The sequence below is a fragment of the Mastigoproctus giganteus genome, chromosome 3 (assembly GCF_048544385.1).
Source record: "Mastigoproctus giganteus isolate SK-2022 chromosome 3, ASM4854438v1, whole genome shotgun sequence".
Lineage (NCBI taxonomy): Eukaryota > Metazoa > Arthropoda > Arachnida > Uropygi > Thelyphonidae > Mastigoproctus > Mastigoproctus giganteus.
The window spans coordinates 236,805,691-236,818,309 of NC_143577.1; the positions used below are offsets into that span (position 1 = coordinate 236,805,691).

At 37.5% G+C, this 12,619-nt stretch overlaps 1 protein-coding gene across 7 annotated transcripts in view; it reads right to left on the bottom strand.

The window, feature by feature from the left end:
- LanB1 (laminin subunit beta-1) overlaps positions 1-12,619 on the bottom strand; it is a 503,856-nt gene that overhangs the window by 118,072 nt on the left and 373,165 nt on the right. For 5 of the 7 annotated variants that reach the window (XM_090369708.1, XM_090369709.1, XM_090369711.1 and 2 more), the window contains one exon: positions 3,008-3,028. The exons of the other annotated variants lie outside the window; for them this stretch is intronic. In XM_090369708.1, coding sequence (XP_090225834.1) covers positions 3,008-3,028 — 21 coding nt within the window. The remainder of the gene's footprint in view (positions 1-3,007; positions 3,029-12,619) is intronic. 7 annotated transcript variants of the gene reach the window in all.

A 12,619-nucleotide genomic window follows, 5' to 3' on the forward strand; every position in this document is an offset into this window, starting at 1 on the left:
AACCACGACAAGAAGTTGGCTCTCCACATATGCTGTACTACCGTTTCATCAAAATTCAATGTGTGGGTGAATCTTAAGGGACATTTTATGCCTTTCACAGTGCCCATGATATGGAGGAAGCCAACAGTCTGTGACGTGATTAACAAATCATGTTACTTCTGTATGGTGCCTCCTATTACAAAAGGGATGACAATGATTCAAAAGTGGACAGTAGCGTACCCAAATATACCATCTGCAATCTGTCCCTTTGCTTCACGATGAAGTACTATTGATCTCTGAACCACCCGACCATTTTTTTGTACACTCTGATGAAGATGAAGACACTGATGAACATCAACTTGATATACAAGAAAAAGTACAGTAGCCATCTACGTCAAGGGTTCCATCATTTTGTCAACACCTTTATCCTTCTGACCGACATAAGATCATAGAAATTGAGTATAATGACCTCATCAAGGATTTCGAACCACCAAAGAATAAGACAGAGCTTTTGGCCTCAAGGCGACAACAGTAGAATCTAGATCAGTGCTTCTGAAACTATCTGTGGTGAAGGACCAGTTTCTTTTATTTCCAATCCACTGCGTGAATTTTACAAAATAAAAAATTTGTATTTTGTAAAATACAAATCTCACAGACCGGTAACGGAAGAATCATCAGGGACTAGTAATGTCCACGACCAATTTCCAATTCGTCACGGACTAGTAACAAACCGTGTTCGCAGACAGGCACCAGTCTGTGGACTACACTTTGAGTAGCACTTTTCTAGATCAATCTGTGAAGGTGATAACATTTTGCACTCAAAATAAAGACTATGATAAATTCTATTAAACAGAAGGTGGACACGCTGTTTGTAAGGATGTTGTCAGTCTAATGGCAGCAATGAACATGAGACACATTTCCGAAGAATGGCGACTATTTATAAAGTTAGCCTTAAGGATGTGTTATTACACAATGGATATATGCTGCCTTCAATACTTCTTGTGTATACCGTCCACAAAAAAGAAACATATGCAAGTGTGTAGAATGTCCTCTTAGGTGTACACTATCAGAAATATGAGTGGCAGATATATGGTGACTTAAAGGTAATCGCCATTTTATTAAGACTACAAAAGGTTTACATTAAGTATTGTTGCTTTCTCTATAAGTGGGATAGTCGTGCCAAGGATATGCAATACACGAAGAAATGGCTTCGATGAAAATCATTAGCACCTGGAATGAAGAATGCAGCATTTGAACCTCTGGTAGATCCAAACAGTTTTGTCCACCACTCCACATCAAACTGGGACTTGTGAAAAATTTTATGAAGGCTTTGGAAGTAAAAGGTCCTGCATTCACATACTTGCAAGAGAAATTCCCAAGACAGTAGTACAGAGAAGATTAAGGCAGGTGTTTCCATTGGTCCACGAATAAGGCAACTTTTCAAAGACAAACAGTTTGAATGTGCCCTCAGTGATAGTGAGAAATCAGCGTGGAAAGCTTTTCGAAATATTGACTGGTTTTCTAGAAAATGTTAAAGCTGGCAACTACAGGCAGCTCGTGGAAGATCTCATTACTTCTTACAAAAAACTGGGGGTGCAACATGTCATTGAAGATTCATTTCTTGCACTTATACTTGAATTTCTTCCCACCAAAACTCACCACGTTTGTTGCTGGCGGCACACAAACATGGTGAGTGCTTCCATCAAGACATCACAGCGATGGAACAAAGATACAAAAGCAAATGGAGTGCTGCCATGTTAGTCGACTATTGTTGGATGGTGAAAAGGGATGCTCTTGAAGCTGAATACAAGTGAAAGGCAAAAAGGTTCCGTGTATGTTCATAGCTACAACTTACTGCCACATAAATAAAAAAAAATACTTGTATAAATATAAAAAACTACTTTTTTCAAAAAAAAAGAGCCAATTTGCCATTTTAAGCACTATTTCCGTGTTTAGCACCCCAAAATCTATAAAGTAAACTTACTTTCATGCCAGTAACAAGATATAATCAAAAATTTGTCATTCAGTGTTATTAGAGAGGTGGGCAGTTATTTTCATTTTTGTGTTGATGTTCTCTAAAAGTTTGCTTCCTTGCATCATTTGTCACTATTAATTCTAACTTTGCTCCCCATCCCCAAGACTGGCTAGCTACAACTCTTACTGAGAGAGCACTTTCAGAACCTTCAGTCTCTAATAGGAACTGAACCGAGTTTCTTCCAAATGAGAAATATCTGCTTAGGGGTAGTGACATTATTTACTTCAGCAGATTACTGTACTGCTTGTTTCACCTGAATATGCACTTCTTCCTCATCTGATAATTATTTATATTTGAGCATTTTTGAGTGAAATGACTATTTTGGTCAGTGTGCTGGTTCATTTGATTTATATGTATTATGTTTGTACATACAAGTTTGGAGCCTGATTTACAAGTTATGGAAGAAGATAAACCTAGACTACATGCACAGGAAAAATCCTATTTTCTCTGCTTGAGATCAGCTAATTATTCATTTGGCAGGTGTTCTGAATCTGATTATAGCAGTTCTTCTACATTATCTTTATCAACTTATTCAAATGCAACCTTTTTTAAAACTTGGCTGCTCAGTAGCATATAACACTTTAACACGCCTAGGTAAACTTCTAAATTAACACTCACTTTCTTCTGATGCATAGACAGCTATAATATTTACTGGAAATTTTACACTCACACCAGTGAATCACAAATTTTTAAACAATTCAGATTTATAAAACATAATTTCCACAAAACGAAAATGGTGTTTTGAAACAGTCATATGGTAATATTAATAGTTGTGTAGTGTTTAGCAGAGTAATGTATTGTGTGCTGCAGAACAGCTGAACATAAGTACAAACAGTACTACCAGTTGAATTTTTCATTTTTGTTCACTTACCAACTTGTGCATAAATGAGTTAACATAAATTGAGTACACTTATGTCAAGAAATTACTGTATACACTTAGTGCAAGTACAAGTAATATGAGGAATAAACAACTGATGCAGATTGACTACTTACCATAATGTGTGGTATAAGGTCCTGAAGGAAGCAATTTAAACAGAAAAAAAATTAATGGTAATTAGATAAAATCAGATAGAATTTGAAAGATTTTAGGGTTGAAATAATCCAATAAATATGCTTGAAAGTTATATTAATTTTAAGATATATAACAGAATTATAATCTTAAGGGTCATAGGCTGTATGTATGCAACTGATATAAGCACAAATAAAACTCTTAAAATTGCAATTTCACTAGCATGTTAAAGCACACAGCTTTTTCAGTCAGATTGCAAGTTCATGAATATAACAGATTTGTGCTTGAAGAATAGAGTGGGAATAAATGACAAAATATATAAATATTATAATGGTGTGATTCCTGGGAAATGGCAATATATATTAAAAATTATTTAATATTCCTAATTTTGCTTGTACCGTTTGTAAAAAAATATGATACAGCTAATAGCAACAACTTCAACAGTAACCTTTATTCATCACCAGGAGCATAAATTAATGGCATATAAGTTTCATAAGTCAATATATTTCAATAAAGCTAATTTATCACTTTCTCAAAAACCAAAAATAAAATAATAAAGGAATAATCATAAATAAGACACTTTAAGAGTGGGAGAAAGTGACATTGTTGACAATCCCTAAAGTGGCTAGTCAGTAGCTCAGTGACAACAGACAACAGACAAGAGCCAGATCGATGTGCTGATCAAAGAGGACCAGCGCATCACAACATGCGAAATGTGCAATGCAGTAGGCATAGGGAAACTTGCTGTGATAACCATCGTAAAGGAACTAGGCTCAACAAGGTTTGCGCCTGGTGGGTCCTGAAAATGTTTACACATGAGCACAATGGAGGCCATTGCAAAACTGAGGTGTAATCTGACTAGTTAATATGATCTTAATTTGAGTAGTTAATATGATCAATTATAAAATCAAAATAATCTGCACCCTTCAGATAGTTGTAAGGTACGAATGCATTTACCACATGGTAGTGTAATCTACTGGCAAAGGTCCTACACACACATGAATATGTAGGATCATGTGATACTTTCTAAGTAAATGCACATATATCCACTAATATATTCTTGTTTTCAACTGTCAAAGTTAAAATTTTATTCCTCACAATTAAAGCATATTTCACTGCATAGGACGAAGACATTTAATAGAATTTTATTACTTTACAGGATGGAAAATAATGTTACAACTCCAATTTTAGGACTTCTTCAGTAGAAAGTTATACTAGCCACTTTCCTGACTTACTCATATGGCATGAGCTCATATACAAGGACCGGTACGAAAGTAATGCCTCCTAATTTTTTGCTTTCAAATGTGGCACCATAGATCATTTCGAATGTCACTGAGTGACGCTGTGATCAGTCTTGTGAGTGCAGCACACAGATAGTTCAAAATGGTGGATGTTACAGATATACATATCAAGTAAAGAGTGGTGATTGAATTTCTTACCAAGGAAGAAGTTATGCCTATCAAAATCCATACACATCTCAAAAATGTTCATGGTGACAATACTGTAGACGTGAGTACAGTTATACATTGGGTAAGCCATTTTAAGAGTAGGGCAAGTGACATTGTTGACAATTCCCGAAGCAGCTGGCCAGTAACTTGGTGACAACAGACAAGAGCCAGATCGATGTGCTGATCAAAGAGGACCAGCACATCACAACATGCAAATTGTACGATGCAGTAGGCATAGGGAAACTTGCTGTGATAACCATTGTAAAGGAACTAGGCTCAACAAGGTTTGTGCCTGGTGGGTCCTGAAAATGCTGATACATGAGCACGATGGAGGCCGTTGCAAAACTGGGGTGTACTGCTGTTCCTCACCCCTCTCACAGCCCGGACCTTCCACCTCCCGACTATCACCTCTTCGGCCCACTGAAGGATGCACTCTGTGGAACCCATTTTGCAGATGACAACCAGCTCAAGCAGTGCTCATGAAGCTGTCCAGAGCAAGAGTACGACTTTTACAGAAATTGGAATACAGCACCTGACTCAGGGATGGTGGAAGTGCATAGAAAATGGTGGTTTTTTAAAAAATAACAGCGTGTTTATTAATGATTGAGGATTAATTGATGTTGTTGTTGTTATTTGGTTTTTAGGAGCATTAGCAACTAAGGCCATATTGCTCCGGGGATATGCGGTGGTCATTCCCTGACCTTTCCGCATCCTCCGTATTTGGTGGTGACGGGCTCGAACCCCGGTCTAATCAAGAAGCATGTGCTACGCACTGCTGCTCCTTCCCACCTGGCTATGGAGGCACCCAATTAATTGATGTAAAAGGCATAACTGTAGGAATCAAATTTTCTGAGGAAAAAAATAGGAGGTATTACTGTCATACTGTTCCTCATACATGTGGATTGCAAATTGATTTGTCCACATGTAGTACCTGCACCATGTGTTTCAATGTCCGTGTTTTATGTTTGAACAAAAATATTCACCAAACTATCACAACATTATGCAATTTGCCTCTAAAACAATGTTACTTTTTCTATAATCATAATGTGGCTACTGTACAGCAGGTACACAATTTGGCTACTGTACTCTTACAAATTCTGCTGAGGAGAAAAAAAAAGGGGAAAAAAAAGGAAAAAAAAAAAAAAAAACAAACAAACAACACAGCCATACAATATAAATATGAACCTATTGATCACTTGCATTTTCTAGTTCAGAAAGCCATTAAACATGCAAAAATTAAAACTTATGCATGTGCCTGTAATATTATCTCTCTTTTTTTTTTTTTTTTTTTTAATGGAAACGAAAAACACAAATGGCAAATGGTATTAGAACCTATAGTACTTAGTACTATGCATAGGTTGAAGGCTGAGAAGACAGAAGATACTTGTAAACATCAGACTTGAATTTCCATAGGTAGTAATTTTCGGGAAATACACACGAAGAAAGAATGTTCCAAAAATCAGATGTGGATGGAATAAATGAGAAAGAGAAAAAGAGGAAAAGTTGGTTCTGTGAGTTTGGAGTTGGACAGTGAATGGATAATGACCACTTGTAGGTCACGTTCAAACTGGTTTGGAATAGAATGGGGGATTACAGAAAGAAGAACAGTACTACCCATTGTAGTATATACAGAAAAGGCACGCAGCAGAAACTGAAATTCTGAGAGTATGGAGACTGTAAGCAATGGGTCATTAATTAACCTGCCCTCTTTTGAATGGAATCAAGTAGCTGAAAGAAGGTGTTGGTGGAACCATCCTACATGTGAGAATAATATTCCAAGATAGGGCAGATTTGAGATTTGTTGAGCCAGTAGTTTAGAGGAAAAAATAATGGTGAGAGCTAATAAAACACCTGGTATTTTTGAAGCAAAAGAAGAAATATTTGTGATGTGTCTTATGCCATGAGAGATTAGAAGTTAGGGTAATCCCTAATAGATATGTGTGATCCAAATTCCAAGTGCCATCGAAGATGGGCATAGGAACAGTAGCCTCTTTTTTGTAAGAAATAAGACAGGATTCAGTTTTGTTAGGATCGATGTTAACCAAGTTTTATCTGCCACAGTGGAAAGAATCTGGAGAGCAGCATTTAAAGAGTTAAGGGGTGGATATTCAAGACGAGGTTGTCGGTGCAGGGGCACAGTTGCTCAAACTGAAGGGTGGAACGTAGCACAAAACTATGGATAGGAATTCCAGTCAATAGAAGAACATCATTAATATATAAGAGGAAAAGAGTAGGAGAAAGAAGTGAACCTTAGAGAACATCAGCATTAATGGAAAAAGCTAAGGGGTTGTCTATATCACCTAAACTTAGTGGTTAGAAAGAAAACTGGATACTCAATTGCAAAAAAAAAAAAAAAAAAAGTTCCAAATCCAAAAGATTAAGCTTCTTTAGGCCTTTATGCCAAACATGATCAAAAGCCTTAAAAATATCAAGAGTAACTGCTTGAGTTTCACCAAATCTTTCCACAAAATCTGTCCAGAGGTAAATTGTTATACAGGCAACTCCTGTATAACAATATACTTCTACAACACAGTTTTGCTCTAACACTTGATAAACTGCAGCAATCCTCGCACAGCACGGTACTTATATAACATGATTACATGATTTCGCTCGCTCTAACATGGTTAAAGAGTTTTAGTAAACCTCGAATAACAGGGTATTTTTGGGCTATAGTGTGGGAGGAGGAACCCTGCTATTATGTTGGATGTAATTTTTCAACATTTCCACTCTTTTTTAATCCCTGCTGTTGACTCACTAGTCAAAAAAAATTACTGAGAAATCCCTGTATTTTATTTTGTTGGGAAATCCACGTGTTACGTTCTGTGCTATTGAACTTATGCTTGCTGAACTTGTGGAAAAATCTAGATTTCAAAGTTTTATTACTATTGGATAGCACACCAGGCCATCCAAAAGATTTAAGTCATCCAAACATTGAAGTTATGTTCCTACCACCACAGTTGTACTAGGTTAATACAACTTCTTTCATTCAGAAAACATCAGAAAATTGTTAAAATGGATTTTGGAAAAAATTTATTCTGATCTATTGATGTAATAGAGGCATTAAAACATTTCTCAATTGTGGCCTGGATCAGAATCATAGTTTTATCGCTGAAAGAAGTAAAACGGTCAACTTTAAATGCACGTGGAAAAATGTATGGCCAGAGTCAGTCATACAAAAAATATGGTCGAAGCAGCAGAAAACGGAATCGGTGTGATAGTAGAACTTGCTATGTTGGTAGGAGGGGAAGGTTTTGATGATATGACTACTAAAGCCCTCGTGGGTAGCACAGTTGATAGAATTACCCTCCTTCCCACACTGGGTGGAAAAGACTTGAGTTTGAATTCCATTGATGATGGGAGGAATTTTTATGGTTCTTTTTCAAAATGTGGCTGAGTTAGTCACATTTGAAAAAGGTTTTTTCCCCCGGAAACTCGAGTTTTTAATCCCATAAAACAGAAAATCGACTTCAGGACACACAATTTATAGACAATATACAGAGAGTAACATGGCCTTAGTCACCTATGTTCCTAAAAAAATCAGATGAAAATTCTAAACTTCCAAATTTTACACTAAAAAGCATATAGGAAGGAATAAAGTTAGCCAAGCAATTAGAATCTTATTTTTTTTTTAATGGAGATTCTTGAATGAAAGGAGACCAAAGTTCAAAAGGGAGCTTTAAAAATGCTTAGTTTCATATGATGAAATTCACAAAGATTTATCAAGCAAAAGCAAACAAACCCAGATTAATGATTTTTTAAAGAGAGCAGAAGATACTGAAATCTATAACGGCATATTTTTGTTTGTTTTGTCAAAATTTTGTTAATGAAATAGTGTATTTTTGTTAGCTTTTGGAATGTAACCCGTCTTTTTGTATTTTTTCTTAGTCCAGTATAACACGGTTTTGCACAACAAGACATTTTATAGGAACCTAACTACCATGTTATATGAGGGTTACCTGTATATCACCAGTGGATTGACACTGACAGAAGTGAGGCCACATTGGCCAGGTGGAAGGCACTGAGATGGTTTAAAAGCTGGTGGATCAGGGGCTTCTCTAGAATGGAGTGATAATTGGAAGGAAGATATTTGTCATGTTTCAGGAACTAGTTGGATATGAGCAAATTTCCAAGCAGAAGAAAAACACCAGTAGAATAGTAGAATAAGAAAGTGTGAAAAGATGATCCAGAATAGGAGCAATCTCAGAAGATAGGTTTTGAGGCCAGGCTGATTTCTGCATAATAAATGAATAAACAGACAAATGTGTGAAACAAGAAACCACTTTACATCAATAATAATAATAATTTCAGGCATTACAATGGCCTTCATCAAGACTATATAGATAATGTTTGTTTGTTTGTTATTTGGTTTTTAGGAGCATTAGCAACTAAGGCCATATTGCTCCGGGATATGCGGTGGTCATTTCCTGACCTTTCCGCATCTTCCGTATTTGGTGGTGACGGGCTCGAACCCCTGTCTAATCAAGAAGCGTGTGCTATGCACTGCTGCTCCTTCCCACCTGGCTACGGAGGCGCCCCTATATAGATAAGGTGTCCTCCCACTCACAGCTCACCAGTTGGATGCCTTTCCCTGAGACCAAAGCATTCATGCTTGCCATCCAAGACCAGGTAATCAACATCAGGAACTACAGAAAATCGATTGCCATGGACCCCAGAGTGAGAGACAACACATGTCCACAATGCCACCTTGCCCCAGAAACAATCCAGCACATCACCCAGACACAGTACACTCATAGGCATGACCAAGTCTCCAAGATACTACATCAGAAGCTAGCAAAGAAATACTAGTTGATCATTATTAACAGATTATAAAGAATACTTGATGAGAATCAACCGAAACAGCAAGCTGGCTTTAGGACAGGATTCTCAACTATGGATCACCTTCACGTAATATCACAACTAATGGAGAAAGCAAATGAATATAAAACACCATTATGCCTGGATTTGTGGATTATGAAAAGGCATTTGACTCCATACAGCATAAGGCAATGTTTGGGGCACTGGAAAGACAAGGCATAGATACCCCATTTATTATGATGATTTTGAAAAAAATATATGAGAATGCTACCTCCTTTATTAGACTAGACAAAGACAGTAGCAAATTTAAAATTGAAAAAGGAGTTCGACAAGGATACACAATATCTCCAAAGTTGTTTACTGCTGCCCTTGAGGAAGCTTTCAGAGAATTAGACTGGTTGCAGAAAGGGGTCAATGTGAATGGAGAGTACCTAAACCATTGAAAATTTCCAGATTACATTGTGGTCATAAGCCATGATCCCAAAGAATTAGAGGAAAATCTTAATCAGTTATGCAGAGTTAGTAAGGATTTCGGACTAAAGATAAATATGGCTAAAACAAAAGTAATGATGAACAAGAATGGCACAAAAATGGATATAATGACTGAAGGAGCAGTAATTGAAAAAGTGGAGTCATATACTTATCTGGGACAAGTCATCGGCTGTAATAATGAAAAATGGCTGGAAGTCAAGAGAAGAATAAATTTTGGATGGGTAGCATTCAGGAAATATAGTCACATACTCAGGAGCAATATCCCAATTTGTCTGAAATGTAAAATAATGAATTAATGTATACTCCCCACCATGACTTGTTTGTTATTTGATTTTTAGGAGCATTAGCAACTAAGGCCATATTGCTCCAGAGATATGCGGTGGTCATTCCCTGACCTTTCTGCATCCTCCGTGTTTGGTAGTCACGGGCTTGAACCCCAGTCTAATCAAGAAGCATGTGCTACGCACTGCTGCTCCAGCCCACTTGGCTACGGAGGTGCCAACCATGACTTATGGAAGTGAAACTTGGGCCCTCACCAAAAGAATGGAAGAGAAGCTGAAACTACACAGCAAAGAATGGAATGAATTATATTAGGAATCAGACTGTTAGATAAGAAGAGAAACACACAGATTAGGCTTCAAACTCAAGTAAAGGACATTCTTATCAAAACTAAAGATCTAAAATGGTCTTGAGGACACATAGCTCAAAGACATGAAAACAGATGGACTAAGAAGATAACAGAATGGTACTCAAGAGGAGCTAGAAGAAAACCTAGAAGACAACGACAGAGATGGACAGATGAAATTTACCAGTTTGTGGGTAGTAAATGGATGCCCATTGCACAAAACAGAAAGAACTAGAAATTTGCTGGAGAGGCCTTCATCCTGCAGTGGACTGGAAATGGCTGATGATAATGATAACAAATATGAAATAGAGATCCATACTCACAAGTTGTACTGGGAACAGAGATGATCCCACACAACAGACCAGATATAACCCTCACTGAAAAGGAGGAAAAGACCTACCTGTATGATCAAAATAGCAGTACCCAACACCAGCAACCTCCAGAAAACCTACAAGAAAAAGATTAGGATCTACATAGACTCTAGACAGGAAGTCAAAGGGACGAAGCACATGGAACAAGTAATGACCATCCCAATCATGTGTCAACCATCAGCATGGTGCCAAAGAGCCTACATAAGAACCTAGCAGCATTAGGCCTCCTAGAGAACACTTTAAGGAATTCCAGAAAGCAGTGATCCTGAACATCTATAGGATAGTCAGAAAATTCTTTGACCAATAATAGTAACCGAACATAACAACTATCCCATTCACATGGTACCAGTGCAAGTCATGGGATGGGGGGAAAAAACCCCTTAAGGAGAAAAAAAAGAGATAATATTAATAATACCTAATTTCTGTAGAAGATGCATTAACCAATAGTCAAGAAACATAGTTGTTTAGCTTATGGTGACACTGAAACTAGTACGATGAAGCAGAAGAAAAATACTCACACAAACAGAGAACTGACAGGTGCTTTATAAATGTAACTTCAAGTAAACTAATCATATTCATTTCAAAAACTGCTCAAATAAAGTTTTGTTGATATTTAGGTAGGTGTGAAAAGTTTTCGGCCATTAATCTTTAACCAAAATTGAATGTGTGGTTATTTTGGAGCAAATCTGCTCAGGTCTCATGAAACTCAAAGGGATGCGGCAGATGGAACAAGTAATGACCATCCCGATTGCATGTCAACCATCGGCAGGGTGCTAAAGAGCCTACATTAGAACCTAGAAGCATTAGGCCCCCTTAAGAGAACACCTTAAGGAATACAGGTCAACGTTGAAAAAAAAGTCACAAGTTAGGGTTAAATGTGAAAGTGTCTGCAATTCTGCCCAGACACAATAGGAGGGAGTATATGATGAGATCCTTGTCAATCAATTCGGCCCCGGAGAGATTGTGCAAGGCTCAAGGAATAGAATTTTTTTCAGCCTGGTCTGTGCTTGTTGACACGAGAGACTGCTTCTACAGGGATGGAGTACACTTAAATAGAAAGGGTGCAAGAATATTTGTTGATGCTATCGAGGCAGTGTTAGGTGGGTCGGAAAACTGCTAGCTTGGGGGGATACACAGACTAAAAAGTTAACGGTGGCCGCAGGCAGAGGCAAAAGTGATTCTTGCACTACTTCTATTAGAATGAGTAGCAGCATGGAAGCAAGGCAATGGAGATTTCCAGGACTGTTGGGAGTCATAGTGGAACAAATAAATACATGGGCTGTGTTAGGCTAACTGAGTAGAAACAGGTGCTTATATACTTGCATGTACACCAATGCTAGGAGTGTAGTTAATAAATTTGATGAGCTTGAAGTGATAGTCAAGATATCAAAGGCAGATATTGTTGGGATATCAGAGATGTGTCACAAAGATATAAGCAGTGCAGAATTGGAATTTAGGGAGTACAATGTGTACAGAAAGGACAGACAGAACAGGAAGGGAGGAGGGGTTATGCTGTTAGTTAAGAAACACATAAAATCTAAGGAAGTGCATCTAATTGGTGTTGGTGGACAATGCAATGTTCAGTCTGACATAAGCACTGATGAGTAAAATGAGCAACTGTGCAGAGAAATAGAGTGGGCCAGTAAATCAGAATGTCTTATAATGTGAGATTTTAACTTTCCAGATATTGACTGGAACTTGTGGATTCGTCACTCGCACAGTAGCAAGACTTTTTCGGAATTTTGGATGACGGTTTTCTACAGCAGCATGTTCGAGAGGCAACCAGATAGAGTAATACTCTTGATCTCATTATCAACAGTGATTATTCATGAATTAAGAATCTGC